A 20,965-nucleotide genomic window follows, 5' to 3' on the forward strand; every position below is an offset into this window, starting at 1 on the left:
CATGTCACTGCTTTTTGGATCTGGTGGATTTATTTCCTTTCTATTTCTTCTCTTTCTCCTGCCTCATGATTGCCTACTGAATTGGTATAGTTAATTGCCAGTTAAGCTTGTTTATTTACTGTCTATATTTTTAAAATAGGTTTGTCTACAGATAGATATTATTTTCATTACTTCCTAAGCAAATATTTACTGTAAAGGATTTAGTTGAACACACAGCTAAGAAATGACCAAAGTGAACACAGGAATCCATAGCCCTAGACTTAACCCTAACTTAACTATTTTTCTCTTTCTGATTAGTATCTCTGCCTCTATTTCTTTTTCTTTCTCTGTGATTCCTTTTCTGTTTTTCTGCCTCTCTCTTCTGTCTGCCTCTGTTTGACTTCGTTTCTCTCTATCTCTCTTTGTATCTCTCGTTTCTCTTTGTGTGTGTCTGTCTGTCTCTGTCTCTCTTTTTCTCTTTCTCTCTCTCTCTCTCACACACACACACACACACACACACACACACACACACACACGGAGCCAAAACTTTTATGATGGCCAGAACACAACACAAAACTGCCCAAAAGGTAGAATAATAGACTCTAGAGGAAGCAGGGCACAGAGTTACTGAAGTTGTTAACGGCATTTATTTCTAATAAAGACAAGAATGTGAACCAAGGAAAAAACAGATATCTTTGCTTTCCTTTGTTCTTGCTCTGATTCATTTACATATCAATCAGAGAGGTTCTTGGGTGCAAAGAGCCTGAGCCCTAAACAGATCCTGGCAGTTTGAAAAAGTCTCTGATTTGAATCTGGAGACACAAAATCTCCAATGGAAAAATCAAATACACTCTCAACCTTAGTTTCTTCTATAAAGTAAAGAGATTAAACTAGATAGCCTCTGAAGTGCCTTCTAAGTCTAAATCTATGATCCTATGCTTTGCTTTGCTGTTTGATTAAATGCCTTGTTTTAAATATATAAATCTTCTGGCTGATTGGTAAAAGTAAAATCATAAGTGGGAGTTTGTTATCTTTTAATAGATATTTAACATTAGACTGATACCAACCTAGCATAACTTTTTGGAAGTTATACAAAAGGGTAGATGCTTCAGACATTTTTGGATTAAATGGGCTTTTGGGGGCTACCCTACAAATTTAACATCTATATATACACATTGTTTCTATGGAAAAACATTTTTCAAATTCTAAATGAACTTCGTATGCAACCTATTCTTAATGTGGGGATTATTTGCATTCTATTTACTTCTGAAGATTGAGAATCCTGGGAGTGCACATGCTGGGTAGAGGAAAATTCAGCATTTGTGCACTTGCCTGTAATTTTTAATTATCTCCTGAATATAAGAAGTATTTAGATAAGGGTGTCAAGATGTTCTTGTGGTGCTCTCAAGAATGATTTGACAAGATGGTAGCTCCTGTGTGTTTTTAACAGAGCACTTTAATAGTAGACAGAAAAGGAAAAAGTTATCGGTTTTGAGCTGAATGATTGATTTTATATAAAATTGGGATCTCATGAGATGTTACAGAGTGATGTTATATATAGGGAGAATGAATTAGTGCCTATGTGTGAAGACGAGTGACTGGCTATGACAGTGAAAATGCGATTGTCACCAGTGTGGAACCCAGTGGTTTGGAAGCTCCTGGAGTGGGTTATTCATACCTTTGTGAAAACATAGAAAGAATTAGTTCTGCAGTTGGTAGAGGCTGCAATACCCTGTGGAGACCTCAGATTCTTACTCTGGGTTCCATTGTCTTTCCATGTATCAACATCAAAATGGGGGAAGCTATAGGGACAGAGATTTTACACATGTTAAATCTGATTTACAAAGTTCTAAATGCCCAGGAGTCTCAGCTGGAAAAAGAAAATGATTTTAGGGCAGGGGCATAGCAGTAGCAATGGAGAAAGTTTGGTATCAGTGGGAATATAAGTGAGTCAACAATATGATTGAGCCATGGAAGTTCATAAAGCATTTTAGAAAGATTTTTATCCAAAAATAGCTAAAAGTGACATAAAAAAAGGCCTTACTCTGTAGCATTTGAAGGATCAAACTTCAACTCTTTTAAAATACCTTATTCTCCATTGATAAAAAGAGACCTGTTTTATCTAGAAGAATTCATTATCTCTCTAGGATCAGATTATTTGTACATTTAATTCTTCTTTCTGGGTTGAATGCTTTCCTCCGGTGGAGAGAGAAAGGAATGTGCACCTTCCTTAGAATCTCAGATTACATTCCCCTGGCCTACTGGTGGTCTGACCTCTGGTTCCACTCCCAAAGCTTCTATTAGAACAAGGCAAACAAACACCATGATCAGCATGTACTTCTGTTCCAGGAGAATACACACAGGTGTCTATGCTTTCCATAAAATATTCTCTCCCTATCCTACCACTTACTGCACTAATAAGAATGTCTGCTTTGGCTTAGAACCATGAGGTTACAAGACCAGGTAGTGAGAGAGACTCCTATTACTCCACACACCCTTTACACATTATAGAGTGTCTCTCTGCCTATGAGACTGTGAGCATTCAAAGGTAAAGCAACCCCTTCAGTATACAGTTGGGATAACTGAGACCCAGGGGACCCAAATACCACACAGGTGATAAGTAAAAAAATATACAGAAGAGAGGAATAGAATATTAGTCAGAAAATTATATTCAATTTCTAGTTCTGTTACTCAATGCCTTTGATATGTCACTTTGACTCTAGGGACTTCAGTTTCCTAATTTGTAAAGTGAGAAATTGAAGATTCTTTACCTTTTTATGTTGTGGACCCTTTTGGCAGTCTGGTAAAATCTGTCTGTCTTTTCTCTATTTCTCTGAGACACCTTTAAGCTTATGAAAGTAACTTCTTAAAGTATATAAAGTTAAAACTATTTTGGGTATAAAACAACTGTCTTGTAGATATTTAATCTCTGATTTCTTTCTATAGAGATCAAGGTCTACTTCTGTAAAGGCCATATACATTTCTTGGCAAATTTCCTTGTTACCCTTTCAGGATGACCCTACTCCTCACAGTGCAGTATGGGGCCAAAGCAAAAAGAAAGTATAGTTGCATTTTTTCACTGAAGTGAAAATCCAGACCCAGGTAATCATAGGATTACATGGGAATATTCAAAACAGTTATAAAATATTCATATATTTCATCTATGTATGTGTGCGTATATATGTACACAAGTGTTATATATATATGTGTGTATGTGTGTGTGTATATGTGTGTGTGTGTATGTATGTGTGTGTGTGTCTGTGTGTGTGAAAACCAAGTTTGCAGGTTAAGAACTGATGAATTAGATACTCCCTAAGGTTTTCTACATCTCTAATGTTCTGATCCTAATATTAGACTCCAAGCCAGGTCTTCTCACTCCAAATCTGCAGTTATTTCTATTGTGTCCCATTCTTATGTTGCCTTATTGTTTGTTATCTCTTGCAAAAAAAGTCTATAGGAAAGATATATTTAAGGTGTTGATGTACCAAAATTATAAATGAAGAATATACTTAAATCCAAAAGTACATATTGTTATCTAAAAATATCATCTATTAAAAACATAACAGTGGTTACAATAATAAGTCAAGTTATGGGACAATGTCCTCCACCCCAGGGAACCTTTTTCCATTATCTTGGTTGTCAGTGAATAAAGTTCATACTTGTGAAACTGGGTGCAAAAGGAGAGTGTTAGTCAAAATGATCCAAATTCATGATGGTGGAAGCCATATTGACATTAACAGTCTTCTCCAGGAACTTGGGGCAGCTCGGATTCCCAAGGAGAAAAACAAAGAGAAGGTGGGCAGAGTCTTTAGTTGCCTCTTCTCTTCTATGATGGCAGCAACCAATTATCTGTCTTTCCATTGCTCTTTTTATTTTTTGGTGAGGCAATCAGAATTCAATGATTTGCCCAGAGTCACACAGCTAGTGGCTGTCAAATACCTGAGGCTGGGTTTGTCTGTTGCTCTTCTTTTCATTTGTGTCTCTTGTCAAGCCAATACCAACTATGGAATCAAAAAGAGACAGTTCCCCTCACCCCCTCTTTGAGAGAATGGTTAGAATTAATTAAAGAAGGATTATGACCTCAGGTAAACAAATTCAACTTATTCTTCTCTTTTTGCCTATTCTACCCAATTCTGGAACAGAAGAACAAATAAAACCAAGGCAAAGATGTAACCTCAGGTAAAATGCATCACAAAGATGCCTCGATTAATAATGTTCAGCATTACTTTTAGTTTTGGTGGTCCCAATAGACAAGAAGATTATGGTACTTTTTTTTATAAGTAAAACTGTTATTGCAGATATTTAGTCACTGAGTTCTTTTTATTGGGCTTAGAGTCTGCTTCTGTAAAGTCCATATAACTCATGACAGGATCTCTCTAGGATTCCTGTTTCCTTCCTTTATAACCCTACTCTTACCAATTCATGATGGGCGAAAGAAAAAAAGACAACTAGATACATTCTTCCACTAGAATAAAAGCCCCAATCCAGGTAAATTCAAATATTTCACATCCTTTAGGAGAAGAAAGTGTGCTTATTTATAATAACAGTAAACTATAGCTAGATTGGAAAAAAATCATTCTCTTGAACCAAAAATAAAAATAAAGAAAAATGAAGAAAAGGTTCTACCAACCAGGGAGCATGCCAGCCAAGGATTCATTCCTGCAAGCCTACCAAAATATCACAAGCAAGTTTCATTTTATAAATCCCATTTCACAATGCAGAAGAGACCATCTAGAGAAGCCAGGAGTTCTGTGAAATACACACAAGCATCTAATTGCCCAAGCTCCTCCCTAGAATTGCTGCAACCAAATAGCATAGAGAATGGAGGATTCAAAGAAATACTAACTCAATACTAGGCCAAAAGGAAAATAAATAAAGGGGAAACTTTGACAATATATAGAAGTCACAAGACAGAGAAGTAGATATGAATCACAACGAAAAAACATTCTAAAAATACACACAAAAAGCATCCCTACAGAAAAAAATCACATACATGCAACTTACCCTCAGTTTGATCTGTTGAGTGAAATCAAACGAAATACCCTTTTAATATAAAAGGTAAAAATATTTGTCACTTTTGAAATCTATGACTAAACTTTTTTCTTTTTAAATCCTAAAAGCCGAATATATAATAGCTCCATTGCACAGGTCATGATGATCATGTGTTGTTTTAACCTTAGCATCCTGGCCAGAGGTCTCCATGGGAATTATTTCTTTTCATGACCACACATGAAAGTGTGAATGTCAAACAATGTTAAAATTGCTGAACTTGGAGTTCTAAGACATAGATTTGAACTGTGCCTTTTTCATCCTGGGCTAATCTGGTCAAGTTCTCTTAATTTCTCTGAATCTCATTTTTCTCAATAAACAGCTTATCTCGCAGGGAAATTGTGAAGCTCAAATGAGAAAATTATGAAAACCACTTTGTAAACATTAAAACTCTCTATAAATGTCAGGAATGATGACAATGACAAGTGATGATGATGATGGAAAGTGGCAGAAAGTAGCATTCAGAGAAGAAACCAGTTCAAACTGGTTCCCAAGAAATAGTGATTCAATTTTCAGTGTGAGCATTTCCATGTCAAAAATTGTCAAAAGCTAAAAATTGGGGTGTGATTTATTGTTTTGTCAATTGTCTAGTGTGAAAATAATAAAGTGTTGTAGGTTAAATTTAAAAATGTGTCATGTGTATATTTTTTCTCCTGGATAGTCAGTTGTTAAACTTTTCCCAGCACACTCCTGGCAGAGGAACTAGATTCTCATTCCAGCTCTCTCCCTAACTAGTTATATGAACATGTTCAAGTCTTTACCTATTTTGGCCTCCGTAACCTCATCTATAAAAAGAAGGGGTTGGATTATACACTGTTTGAAATCACTGCCAGATCTAGATTTATGTTCACAAGTCACTTTAGCAATTTGGGCCTCCTCTTCCTGGCAGCTAGTTGGCTCAGTGCAAAGAATGCCTTCTGAAGTCAGAAGGATCCAAGTTCAAACCAGCCTCAGACTAGCTTCTAGCTGTGTGACCCTGGACAAATCATTTAATCCTATTTGCCTCAGTTTCCTCATCTGTAAAATGAGCTGGAGAAAGAAATGGCAAACTGATCCAATATCTTTGCCAAGAAAACTCCAAATGGAATCACAAAGACTTGAAATATGACTAATCAACAAAATGACAACAGTACAGCAAAATGAGAAACTTGACTTGTGTGATATTCAAGGCCTTCCTTACTCTCTTATGATTCAAATGTACTGATTTTCTGTTGGATGTTATTTGTATATAATAGTCATAATCTGCCAACTCCACACCTTCAGTATATGTATTCTGGTGTGTATTGCTTGAAGTTCTACTAAAAAACAAAATATATGTAAAGAAAGATGACATTTCAAAACATAGTCTATAAATGATCCTTTAAAAGGCACCCATGAAAAATGCCATAAGGCAAAAAAACCTTCTGTTTACACTTCCCTGTTTTATAGTTGATCCAAAGATCCAGGACCATTGGCCAACACCTGCTGGTCCCATTGCACAGACTTCCTTGAGCAAGTCCTGAAGAGAGCATTTTTTGTTGCATAGAATAGATGAAATGAATTTCCTAAGTGATTAATTTTCTAAATGATTCAAAGAAAGACAGAGAGAAGAAATCTCTTAAGGCCTCTATAGGTGAGAAAATAATTTTTAAAAATATACCTCAAATTATGTGGCCTAGCTAAAGACAATTGAAAAGCCAGAGGAACAGCTAGATCATGTGTTATACAAGAATGGGGAGAAAGATGGTTATTTGCAAAGACCTCCAGTAGAGGCCAAGGAAAAGTGGAAGAGTTGCAAATCTAGGTTCTGCAAATAGAGGCTGCAATTTCTGACACATTTTACGTGGATAGTATGAATAAATTTTCCGGGTGCATGGACACCCATATAGAGTTATAATGTGAGTAAGTATGTGTGTCCCGCTGATGTTTGTGTGTGTATGTGTGTGTGTATCATTTGTATACATATATATACACTTATTGTATGTTACACAAATGGCTAAGTATTAAAATATGGTACCACTATGAATGCAGAGATCTTTACACAAGAAACAAAACTGGGCAAGATTAATAATATAGACACAACCTCAGGGGCGAAAAAAAAATGTTCTTTTCCTAGCTGTAACTATAAGCTTAATTCAAATTCAAGTCTTAACTCCTTGTAAAGTAAGGAATACTGAATCCACTACAAAGGCAGTGAGATGGCACAGTGGAGAGAGCTCTGGGCCTAGAAGCAGGAACACTCATCTTCCTGAATTCAAATCTAACCTCAGATATATACTGTGTGCTTCTGGGCAAGTCCCTTAACCCTGTTTGCCTCAGTTTCATTATCTATAAAATGAGCTGGAGAAGGAAATGGTAAACTACCTCTGTATCCTTGTCAAGAAAATTCCAAAGTGGACTACAAAGAGTTAGACATAACATGAGCTTTATATGATACTGACTTGCATATGAAAACAATAGACATTAAATATTATTCAACATTCCAAAGGTGGCGGTAGCAGAAATTGTATTTTGACTTTTGAATATATTTAGGTAGATAAAGATATGGATATGGGTATGTAGGTATAAATTTACATAATGATGGGTATGTATGTGTGTGTACAAGTCAGTAACTAAGTATATCTTCAAAATACTTTAGAAACAACATTTTTATGAATTCCTTTTTATTTATTTATTTATTTTTAATTATTTATGTATTTATTTTATTACACTCAGAATACTACAAATTCAAATGATAATGAGGATATATATATATATATATATATATATATTTGTATATAGTTGTATGCTCAGTAACAGGAAATTATGAAAAATGAAAATTTATATTTCTTATCAACAAGGGCATTTGTATGTTTGTGAATGTACAAATGAAAAGTCACAAGATGGAGATGCTAGATTAACTTTGTCTATATATAAAGCATAAATAATTATAAATATGTACTTCTGACTCCCAGCTCTACCACTTACTATGTGGCATTAGTTAAATCATTTGGAGTTTTTTTGAGTTTCAATCCTCATCTGTATAATGAGGATAATAACAGTTTAGTTACCTCATAGGATTGTTGTGAAGATCAAATATAATAACAGACTTAAAGCATTTTGTGAACCTTAAAATGCTGTAAAAATGTTGGCTATTATTACTATCAACATTATTATAATATCAATATCTTATTTCCAGTCATTTTGAAGGAATTCAGATAGAATGGTATTGGAACATGTCACTTTCCTACTACTAATCTTTCAAAATATTCTAAAGACTGCTGCATAGGTGAATAAAATAACTACCTTCTCTCTGCAACTTGTAATCCTAGAGAGTTAAGTTGGACACTGAGAGGTTAAGTAGCTTCTTCGGATTCACTCATCTAGAAAGTCACACACAAGAGATGAAGTTAGGCCTTCTTAGTTCTAAGGCACACACAGCACTACTTCTCATTATTATTGCTGTTATTAAGCTGAAGTAGATGATCTTCACATTCCAAAAGAATTTTCTAATCTTAAATTCCTGCATATATTTATATACATGATATATTTTATATCAACTACATATTTATACATGTAAATATAAAAAGAGACACACAAATGTACCCTGATGTAGAGATCTATACCCTCACACAGAGATGGGTGCAGAAATATCAATGAATACATGAAAAGAGAACAGCTATGATCTGAAATTACCCAAGAGCAGAGTTTTGGGGGTGGAGCCAAGAGGGCAGAGTGAAGTCAGGAAGCTGCTTGAGTTCTCTGGTTTTCCTCAAAAACTATATAAAATCAAGCCTCTGAACAGAGTCTGATGAAATGAAACCATTCTCCAGCTCAAGATAGATTGAAAGAACTTCAAAAAAGGTCAATCTCACTGGGATGTAAGGGTATTCAGTCCAGCATAGACAGTGTCTGAAAAAAGCCAGTGAAAAGGTCTTAAACAAAGCAGATCAGCAACGGAGACCCTCTGTCCTGGCTCAGTAGTGGAGCAGAACAGTGGGGCAGCCTCTAATCCCAGCTCAGAAGCAAATTGCCAGCCTAGGAAACAAGGCTGTATCCTAGAAAGAGCAGATAGATCTATCCTCTGCTGTGAACAAGACAACAAACACAAGGTGCTCAAAGTCAAGTCTTGTTGCTGTACAGGAAGCATGAGACAGTGCCCCCTTTACCTCAGAAGCAGAGCTCAACCATAAAAATAAAAAGGAGGAAATTCAAAAAGAAAAAGAAAGAAAATGCACAAGAAACAGAAAAGAACCTTAACCACAGAACGCTACTATAGTGACAAGGAAGACAAAGCTCAGACAAAGACAAAATGTCCACAGAGGAAATCTCAAAGAGTGATCTCAAGTCCAAAGAGGCCTCTTGGAAGTTCTCATAAAATACTTAAAAGAGCAAATAAGAAAGGGGGAGAAACATGAGAAAAGAAATAAGAGGTATTCAAGAGAGAATCAACAGCTAGGAAAAGGAAACAAAAATTTACTGAAGAAAACAATTCCTTAAAAAATACAGTTGGCCAATATGCAAAAAATTCCACTGAATCAATTCCTTAAAAACTACAGTAGGTCAAATATATATTTAAAAAATCCACTGAAGAGAACACCACCTTGAAAAGTAGAACTAATCAAGTGGAAAAAAATTACAAAAGCTAACAGAAGAAAATAACACATTAAAAACTAGAATAGGACAAATAAAAGGTAATGACTCTATGAGATGTCAAGAATTACCCTAACAAGCTAAAAAGAATGCAAAAAATGGGGGAAAATGTAAAATACCTTACTGAAAAAATAGATGACCTGGAAAATAGATACAGGAGAGACAAATTAAAAATTGGTGGTGGTCTGCTTGAAGGCCATGACCAGAAAAAGATCTGGGATAACATTCTTCAAGAGATCAAGGAAAGCTCCCCTGATGTACTAGAACTAGAGAGGGAAATAGCCATTGAAAGACTCTATCAATCACCTCTGGGAAGAGATCCCGCAAGGAAAACCCCAAGGAACATTGTTGGAAAACTCCAGAACTATGATTGCAAGAAAAAATACTGCAAGCTGCCAGGCAAAAACAATTCAAGTATTGAGAAGCAACAATCAAGATTACCCAGGATCTATCAGTGTCTACAATAAAGGATTAAAGGACCTGGAATACCATATTCTGAAAGGCAAAGGATCTGGGATTACAACCAAGAATTAACTACTCAGTGAAACTGAGCATCATCTTTCAGGGGAGGAAATTAATCTTCAATGATGTAAGAGACTTTCAATAATTTCAATTGAAAAAAACAGAACTAAACAGAAAATTTGATCTTCAAACACAGGACTCAAGAGAAAGGCACCATCCCCATTGGCTGTGCTAATCTTGGATTACTTTGAATTTTCTGACATTACTCATTTGGGGCTTTTTTGACTTTTTTTCCCAGCTTTCTTTTGTATACTGTTTCCCTGCCCCCACCCCCCATCACTATTAGATTGTAAGCTCTTTGAGGGAAGAACTTTTCCCTCCCCTCATATTTGGATCTCCAATGTTCAACCTAATATCTGTCACATAGTAAAAAATATTTACTGACTTCAGATAAATAGTAACAGTATCAATGTGAAGAAATATTTTTGAATGTTAATTAAAAGATAACAATTCATCTTTATTCATTTCAAGCCAATAAATTTCGGGGGGAAAAAACAAAAAAGAAATTACCCTAAGCTTCTCAGGACTCAGTTGCTGTCTTCTAGCTACAATATTTTGAGGGCAGCATTCATGGAAGAAATAACTAATGGTGCTGAAAATTAAAGACAATTTCCCAAAAATATATTTGCTGGAAAATACTCAGAGTTATTGAGTAATATCTCATATGATCATGTACTAGAACTTTTACATTAGCATATTTAGAGAGACATGGAGAGACAGAGAAAGAGAAGAGAGGGGAGAGAGGGAGAAAAAGGGAGAGAGGGAGAGAAAGGGAGAGAAGATAGAAGGGGAAGAGAGAGGAAGATTGAAGTCTATTAGTTAAGAATCCATAAGGCTTTAAGAGAAAACTCCAAGAGAAGTTAATGATTAAGTTTCCTAAAGAAAACATTCCAGAAAACACAGGGTTGAAATAATGAATGAATGAAAAAGCATTTATAAAGTGTTAACTATATACCAAAGGTCTAGGATACAAATACAAAAGACCAGACAATCTTAACTCTTATCTTCAGAGTTTACATTCTAAATGGGAAAGATAACACGTAAGGGAGGGGGGTACCCAGAGACAGATGGTTTTGTCTGAGAAGTCACAAAAATAGTGAGCGTGGGATGGGACAATTGATTGACAAGTTGTTAGCAGACTTATTACAAGAGACAATTTGCCCAGGTGCCTTGGGAAGGAGTGCACTTTTTTGCATTTTTATAAGAGTAGGGAAAGGGAGTAGTAGTAGTATAGGGATTTTCCTTTGGACTCTCCACCTAGTTATCAGACATCATAGGGATTTTGTTCCTGGAAATTCTTCTTGGGCTAGTTTTTAAAAGTTGTCCCACTCTGACGGTATCTATATACATATCCTGAAAACTTAACAGAGAGAGATGTTGTGAGGAGCTGGCTTCCATTCAGGGACTATAATTCACCCCATAATGAATATTTCCCAGAAAAAAAAAAATATCCCAGAAGTTATTTAGAGGCATGATTAAAAAAAAAAAAGTCCAGGGTCTCCAAGATTTCTAGAAGTCATCCTGGTGTCCCAGTATAAATAGAAATGGTATGAACATGCATAGAGATGGAAACTGGAACCCGAGAGATGAAACCGTTGGTATAAAACATGGTGGAGATGGGAAAAACACTAGGAGACAGATATACAAAAACAAGTGGGCCAAAATCATTTTGGGACACTCTGAGAATTTGATTCAATGAAGATGATAGTTCATACTGTTGTACTGAGATAACACCTATTTCTTTCTTTCTTAGGCTTTATGGAGATCAATTTCTACTTTCCATGAAGACAATTAATTAACCAATACTGGTATAGAGATCTGAACAAAGTCCCAAACAGACTTAGGCAGACTGGTTAAAAAAAGACAATGAGCATAAAAGGCACATTAGATTCCCTTTAGCTCTAAATTATTTTTTAAATTTTTAAAAAATTATTTTTAACACACATTGCTTTAGGAATCATGTTGGGAGAGAAAAACCTGAGCAAAAGGGAAAACTATGGGAGAAATTAAAAACAACAACAACAACAACAACAAAAAGAAGTGAACATAGCTTGTGTATTATAATTTACATTCAGTTTTCTTAGTTCTTTTTCTGGGTGTAGATGGCATTTTCTCTCCAAAGTATATTGGGATTGTTTTGAATCACTGACCACAGAAGAACCAAGACTTTCATAATTGATTGTTGCATTTTCCTGTTGTTATTGTGTACAATGTATTCTTGGTTCTGCTTTTTTCACTTAGCATCAGTTCGTGTGAATTTTTCCAGGACTTTCTAAAAATAAGCTTGTTTATCATTTTTTAGAACAATAATATTCCATTACTTTCATATACCATCTAAAATTCTTTAACTGTTAGATGTTAGTCTAGGTAAGATCTGCATGTGTTATCAAACAAACCTTGTCATTTCAGTTGGAATGACATAGAATATATAACAGATATGGTGGATTTGGAGTTAAAGGTTCTATATTCAAAGCTTGGTCCTGCTACTTAATAACTAATTATATGATTTTAGGTAATACATTTCCTTTCTCAGGTTTCAGTTTCATCTTCTACAAAATTTGGAATTATTCCCAAAGCGCTATAAAACTGGGGGTCTGTATCCCAAAGAGATTAAAAAGGGAAAACGACCCGTATGTGCAAAAATGTTTGTAGCAGGCTTCATTGTAGTGGCAAGGAGTTGGAAATTCAGGAGATGCTCATCAGTTGGGGAATGGCTGAATCAGTTATGATATATGAATATAAGGGAATATTAAAGTTCTATACGAAATGATGAACAGCCTGGAAAGACTTATATGAACTGATGCTAAGCAAAAAGAGTAGGACCAAGAGAACATTGTATACATAGCAACACAATATTATGTGATGATTAACAGTGATGGACTTGGTTCTTTTCAGCAATGAGTTGATTCAAGGCAATTCCAATAGACTTATGATGGAAAGAGCCATCCACATCCAGAAAGAAGCCTATGGAGACTGAATGTGGATCAAAACATAGTATTTTCACCTTTTGTTGTTGTTGTTCACTTGCTTGGTTTTTTCTTTCTCATTTTTCCCTTTTGATCTAATTTTTCCTTGTGCAGCATGATAAATGTGGAAATTTGTTTAGAAGAATTACACATATTTAACCTATATTGGATTACTTGTTGTCTGGGGAAGAGGGAGGGAGGAAGGGAGAAAAAATTTGGAACACAAGGTTTTGCAAGGGTGAATGTTGAAAACTATCTTTGCTTTTATTTTGAAAAGTAAAAATCCATTATTATAAAAAAGAACTATAAATACAGTACCAATAGCATTGCTTGAAGATGCATTGTGCTTTAAGGTGTCATCTTTTTCTTGATTATGAAATAATTTTAAAGACTATTGCTTGAAAGCAAATCTTCTTAAAATCTCTTTTTTATTTTTATTTTTTTAATTTTATAATTATAAAGTTTTTTGACAGTATATATGCATGAGTAATTTTTTTAATAACATTATCCCTTGTGTTAATTTTTCCAAATTTTCCCCTCACTCCCTCTACTCCCTCCCCTAGAAGACAGGAAATCCCATACATTTTACATGTGTTACAGTATAACCTAGATACAATATATGTGTGTAAATCCAATTTTCTTGTTGCATGTTAAGTATTAGATTCCAAAGGTGTAAGTAACCTGGGTAGATAGACAGTAGTGCTAACAATTTACATTCACTTCCCAGTGTTCCTTCTCTGGGTGTAGTTGTTTCTGTCCATCATTGATCAACTAGAAGTGAGTTGGATCTTCTTTATTTTGAAGATATCCACTTCCATCAGAATACATCTTCATACAGCATTGTTGTTGAAGTGTCTTCTGGTTCTATTCATTTCACTCAGCATCAGTTCATGTAAGTCTCTCCAAACCTCTCTGTATTCCTCCTGTTGGTCATTTCTTACAGAGCAATAATATTCCATAACCTTCATATACCATAATTTACCCAACCATTCTCCAATTGATGGACATCCATTCATCTTCCATTTTCTAGCCACTATGAAAAGAGCTGCCATAAACATTTTGGCGCATACAGGTCCCTTTCCCCTCTTTAGTATTTCTTTGGGATATAAGTCCAATAGCAGCAATGCTGGATCAAAGGGTATGCACAGTTTGATAACTTTTTGGGCATAGTTCCAAATTGCTCTCCAGAATGGCTGGATTCTTTCACAGCACCACCAACAATGTATTAGTGTCCCAGTTTTCCCACATCCCCTCCAACATTCATCTTTATTTGTTCCTGTCATCTTAGCCAATCTGACAGGTGTGTAGTTGTCTTAATTTGCATTTCTCTGCTCAGTAGTGATTTGGAACACTCTTTCATATGAGTGCATATAATTTCAATTTCATCATCCTTTGTTCATATCCTTTGTCTGTTCATATCCTTTGACCATTTACCAATTGGAGAATGGTTTGATTTCTTATAAATTAAGGTCAGTTCTCTATATATTTTGGAAATGAGACCTTTATCAGAACCTTTAACTGTAAAAATATTTTCCCAATTTGTTACTTCCCTTCTAATCTTGTTTGCATTAGTATTATTTGTACAGAAACTTTTTAGTTTGATGTAATCAAAATCTTCTATTTTGTGATCAATAATGATCTCTAGTTCTCCTCTGGTCATAAATTCCTTCCTCCTCCACAGGTCTGAGAGGTAGACTATTTTCTATTTCTCTAATCTATTTATTATCTCATTCTTTATGCCTAAATCATGGACCCATTTTGATCTTATCTTGGTATATGGTGTTAAGTGTGGATCCATATCTAATTTCTGCCATACTAATTTCCAGTTTTCCCAACAGTTTTTTCCAAATAATGAATTTTTATCCCAAATGTTGGTATCTTTGGGTTTGTCAAACACTAGATTGCTATAGATGTACTCTTTTTTGTCCTTTGTACCTAATCTGTTCTACTGATCGACTGGTCTATTTCTTAGCCAATACCAAATGGTTTATGGCAGCCCTTTTTATAGTGGATAGAAACTGGAAAATGAATGGATGCCCATCAATTGGAGAATGGTTGGGTAAATTCTGGTATATGAATGTTATGGAATATTATTGTTCTGTAAGAAATGACCAGCAGGATGAATACAGAGAAGCCTGGAGAGACCTACATGAACTGATGCTGAGTGAAATGAGCAGAACCAGGGGATCATTATATACTTCAACATTGATACTGTATGAGGATGTATTCTGATGGAAGTGGATATCTTCAACATAGAGAAGAGCTAACCCAATTCCAATTGATCAATGATGGACAGAATCAGCTACACCCAGAAGGAACACTGGGAAATGAGTGTAAACTGTTAGCATTTTTTGTTTTTCTCCCCAGATTATTTTTACCTTCTGAATCCAATTCTTCCTTTGCAACAACAACAACAGCAACAAAATTCGGTTCTGCACATATATATTGTACCTAGGATATACTATAAGATATTTAATATGTATGGGAATGCCTGCCATCTAGGGGAGGGGGTGGAGGGAAGGAAGGGAAAAATTCGGAATAGAAGGGAGTACAAGGGATAATGTTGTAAAAAATTACCTATGCATATGTACTGTCAAAAATGTTATAATTATAAAATTAATAATAAAAAAAGATTATCTGAGAAAAAAAATTAGAATGCAAGCTCCTTGAGGTCTTTTTTTTTTTAAACTTGTATTAGTATACCCAGCACTTAGCAAGATGACTGACATATAAAAAGTACTTAATGCATGTTTTTTGACTAGACTTGACTTGACATGTAACAGAAATCTTGCAGCTTTCCAGGTGGGAGTGTAGGCTGTTCCATGGGAGCGGCTACAGCAATTACAGGTAGGATGTTGTTTACCAGCTTCTAAAGTGCATCCTGAGCCCTAGAGCTCTCAGATTGTGAGGCTGTAGCCAGTGGGCAGCACTGAAAGTGCTAAATTGTTGTCAGGCTCATACAAAGAGTTTGGTCTCTCTCTAGGAGTAGTAAGTAATGGTATAATGCTTGGGGTCAACTAAAGAATGCTTAAATGGAAGAAGGGAAAAAAACAAGCAGAAGGGTAGCCTCCAGAGAGACACTGTTCCACCGGCTATTATTATGACTAAAAATTATAATAATAACCTCATATTTATGTTATGTATTTAGCTTCCTGAAGTCTTTTACAGCCATTAATTATCTTACTTTATCTTCAAAAAAACCCTGAGAGCTGGTTAAGGCAGGTATTTTCTCCATATAAAAGAGGAGGAAACTCTCAGCAGGGTGGCACAGCTTCAGAGAGAGGGTAAAGTTTATGGGGCAAAGAAGTCATAGATCTGAAAAAACAGATTTTGGCCATGTGGATTGGGTAAATTATTGAGCTTCTGGGTGCTTAAGTTTTCATATGATCATAGCATTTTAGATCTAAAAGGGACCTTGGAGAGACTAGTCCAATTCTGGCAGTTAAAATAACTGATGAAGAAACTGAAATGCCAAGGAATGAAGTGGCTTGCCTCAAGTCACACAGTGAGTTAGGGCAGATAGGGGGCACAGTAAATAGAGCACATGGACTGAATTCACCAAGACTCAGTTCAAATCTAACTTCAGACATTTAATAGCTAGCGGTATAAACCTGGGTAAGTAATTAACCTCTGTTAAGTTCATCTTCTGAGTTCAAACCTGGCCTCAGACACTTACTAGTTTTATGATTCTGGACAACTTATTTAACTTGATTGCCTCAGTTTTCTCATCTGTAAAATGAGCTGGATAAGGAAATGGCAAACTCCTCAATTATTTTGACCAAAACCCAACAAAACAAAACAAACCAAACACTCTAATAGGGTCACCCTAATAGGGAATTGGAAATGACTGCAAACAACCAAACAACAACAAGGGGGATAATAATAACCCTACTTCCAAGGTTGTTGTGAGGATCAGATGAGATAATTGTAAAGTAGGTACTATATAAATTTTAGCTATCATCATCATCATCATCAGTGGCAGAGCCAAATGCCTTTGACACCCCAATCCATTTCTCTTTTCATTACAGACCACAATGCCTCTCTAATATACTTAGCAGTCAAGCATTCCATTCCCGTAGACAATGTCCTATAAGCAATAGAATTGTATAAACTTTTCCTGAATCTCGTTTCTGATGAATGAAAAGCTGATTCAACAGAAATAGTCCAGCAGTATAATGTATGAAAAACACCCCCCCCCCCGCCACAGTTCTTATAGCAACATATCTGGAAGGCATTTTTGAGAAGTGCTTCAGATATGTGTATGTGAGTATGAGTATGTGTATGTATATATATGTGTCTACATTAAATGTGTGTATATATGTATATTTAATATCACATATATTAGGGGCAGCTAGATTACACAGTGGATAGAGTGCTGGCACTCAAGCATTTCCAGTCACCAACGAAGTAAAACAAGGTGTATGTTTGCTCCAGTGCTTTTAAGCATGATGTTTCAGCCATGTTGTCAAATACCTTCAGTGAATACGTACATGGCATCAAGGTCAGCTACTGCACTGATGGTAAATTCTTCAACTTGAAAGTGCTAAAAGTCAAAACTAAAGCAGAGGGAGTTGTGGTGCATGGTTTTTTTGTTTGTTTGTTTGCAGATGATTGTTCATTCAATGAAGACTCTGAAGCTGAAGTGCAACGGGGTATGAATTGATTCTCTGCTGCTTGTGTTGATTTTGTTTTAACAATTAACACCAAGAAAACACAGGTACTATATCAGCCAGAACCACATCACCCAAATGTGAAACCATCAGTTACAGCAAATGGAGAAGCTTTGAATGATGTGGATAAGTTCACTTACCTTTCTAGGGATGTTGATACATTGATAATGAAATTGATATATGCATGGCCAGAGCTAGCTCATTGCTTAGGAAGCTCTGAAGAAAAGTGTGAGAGAGTAGAGGTATTAGACTGACTACCAAACTGAAGGTCTGCAGAGCCATTGTGCTGATCTTGTTGTTGGTTGCCTGTGAAACCTGGACCGTATATCAACACCATGACAGGAAACTGAATCACTTCTATTTGAATTGTCTTAGGAAGATTCTGAAGATCAATTGCAGGATAAAGTACTATTCACTGAGATCCCTTCTTGAATTAAACTGCCAACATTCAAATTCTACTGCAAAGAGTGCAACTCTGTTGGATTGGACACACTGTTTGAATACCAAATATACACTTGACTAAAAGACTACATTATGGAGAACATGCACAGGGAAAGTGCTCACGTCATGGTTAGAAAAGAGTGATATAAGGACATTCTTAAGGTCTCTCTTGAGAACTTTAGAATTAATTGCATGACATGGGAGACCCTGGCATAGGACCACCTAGCATGGTGTATACTCATCAGAGAAGATGCACAAAATTAGAGAGGCCACCACAAATGTTTATATTTGTATTTTATATTATATGTGTACATATATACATACATATACATATATGTATATATATGCATACATATACATACATGTATATGTATGTATATATATGTAAACGAACAAACAGAAACTTGTAAGCCTTAAATCATCACATTCAAACATACTGTAACTTGACTCTAATGTGGTGATTTGAGTTTGGTCCTTTCTGAAAATGAAGGACAACACCAAATCATATTTTTCATCTGATGTTTATAACAACTCTTTGAAATTGTAATAATAATAATAACTATGCTTTAAGATTTATGAATTTTGTTCATTTTTATAAATATTATCTCATTTTACCCTTATAACACTAGGAATTAAAAGCTATTGTTATCTTCATTTTATGGATGAGGAAACAACAAATAAAGGTTAAATATGACAGTCGCTCAATTAGGAAGTGTCTGAACAATTTAAACTTAGATATTCCTGGCTTCAGGTCCAGTATTTTATATTTTGCCATCACTGGCTGCCTAAGAAATTATTATGACCTGTATTTTGTATTTGTAGAAACTGAGACTTACACTAATACATTGTTGGTAGAATTGTGAATGGATCCAGCCACTCTGGAGAGCAATTTGGAGCTATGCCCAAAGACTTATCAAACTGTGCATACCCTTTGATCCAGCTGTGTCACTACTGGACTTATATCCCAAGGAAATACTAAAGAAGGGAAAGGGACATTTATGTGAAAAAATGTTTGTGGCACCCCTTTTTGTAGTGGCAAGAAACTGGAAACTGAGTGGATGCCCATCAATTGGAGAATGGCTAAATAAATTATGGCATATGAATGTTATAAATATTATTGTTCTATAAGAAATGATCAACAGGATGATTTCAGAGAGGTTGGAGAGACTTACATGAACTGATGCTAAGTGAAATAAGCAGAACCAGGAGATCATGGTATACAGCAACAATAAGATTATACAGTGATCAAATCTGATGGTCATGGCTCTTCAACAATGAGATGATTCAGACCAGTTCCAATGATCTTGTGATGATGAGAGCCATTTGCACCCAGAGAGAGAACTGTGAGAATTGAGTGTGGTTCACAACATAGCATTCTTATTCTTTTGGATATTGTTTGCTTGTATTTTATTTTCTTTCTCATTTTTTCTGGTTTGATTTGATTTTTCTTGGGCAGGAAGATAGTTGTATGAATATGTATGCATATATTGGATTTAACATTTTCTACCATGCTTAACATAACATATATTGAACTACTTGCCATCTAGAAGAAGGGGTGGGGGAAGAGGGGGGAAAAAACGGAAAACAAGATTTTGCAAGGGTTATTGATGAAGAATTATCCATGCATATGTTTTGAAAAATAAAAAGCTTTAATAAAAAATAAAGAAAAAACTGAAGCTTAAAGTTTACATAACTTGCCTACATGCTCCAAATAGTCTTAAAATAAAACCAAACATAAACTAGAACAATGATGTCATTAAGGTAAGGAGCTCTTGGTGACAAATTTCCTCTACCAATGAAACTTGGCAACTTCTCTGAAAGGCAGACCTTTTGAGAATTATCTAGAACAGTGAGAGATTAAGTAACTTTCCCAGAGACATGCAGTGACAGAGAAAGAACTATGACTCCAAGCCTAGCTCTATATCCATTGCCTCAAAACCTTTAATTAGATCTAACATGCTTTCCTCATAAAAAATACTATAAGACAGGTCAAGCAACTATAATCACTTTTATATTGAAGATGGGGAAACTGATTGTGCTCAGTCCCTTAAGTGGCAGAAGCAGGATTCTAATCCAGATCTTCTGCTTCCAACCCTCATCTTTTTACAGGTTCCAACATCAGTAAAGCAGACAAATACATCCACCAAAAGTTTAAGAATCTCTAATTGAGAGTTTAACACTAGAGTTAAATGGCCAATAAAGGGAAGACAGCAGGTGGATTAAGCAAGTGGAAAGCCACCCTACCTGCCCTTGAACTTGCAAAATGATGCATTCCAGGATGAGCCAACCTATGACCTTCCTCCAAAGTCCATTTGTCACCGAGGTCCATCCTGTCAATGGAAGTCTTTTATGAGCAGCTTCTCAGACTAGTCTCCTAAAACCAGAAAGTAAACACACAAAAGAGGGAATGAATTCCTATAACTCCTCTTCCAAGAGGGGTTAGGGATTCTTTCAGGGATATAATCAGTTTCTGTTTCAAGTTTTTACCATATACAAAGAACTTGTGACCATTCTAATGCCCACATTAGGCACCACTTTTTGGGGATAGGGAAGAAGAAATGAGCCCAGCTGGCACAGGCAGAAAGGCATCTGTAGGTTGAACTTGCAACAGAGCTTCATTTAATTCTCATATTCTGTGGTAAACCTCATTTGTGAAATGAGGAAACCAAAGACCAAGTAATTCAAGTGACTATATGAGAAAAGAAAAAAAACACAAAATTCTGAACC

At 35.6% G+C, this 20,965-nt stretch overlaps 1 protein-coding gene across 2 annotated transcripts in view; it reads right to left on the reverse strand.

The window, feature by feature from the left end:
- AMOTL1 (angiomotin like 1) overlaps positions 1–20,582 on the reverse strand; it is a 241,743-nt gene extending 221,161 nt beyond the window's left edge. For both annotated transcript variants that reach the window (XM_074304486.1, XM_074304485.1), the window contains exon 1: positions 20,483–20,582. In XM_074304486.1, coding sequence (XP_074160587.1) covers positions 20,483–20,567 — 85 coding nt within the window. In that variant the 5' untranslated portion in view covers positions 20,568–20,582. The remainder of the gene's footprint in view (positions 1–20,482) is intronic.
- Positions 20,583–20,965: the final 383 nt, after the last annotated feature.

Source organism: Sminthopsis crassicaudata, chromosome 3, assembly GCF_048593235.1.
Source record: "Sminthopsis crassicaudata isolate SCR6 chromosome 3, ASM4859323v1, whole genome shotgun sequence".
Lineage (NCBI taxonomy): Eukaryota > Metazoa > Chordata > Mammalia > Dasyuromorphia > Dasyuridae > Sminthopsis > Sminthopsis crassicaudata.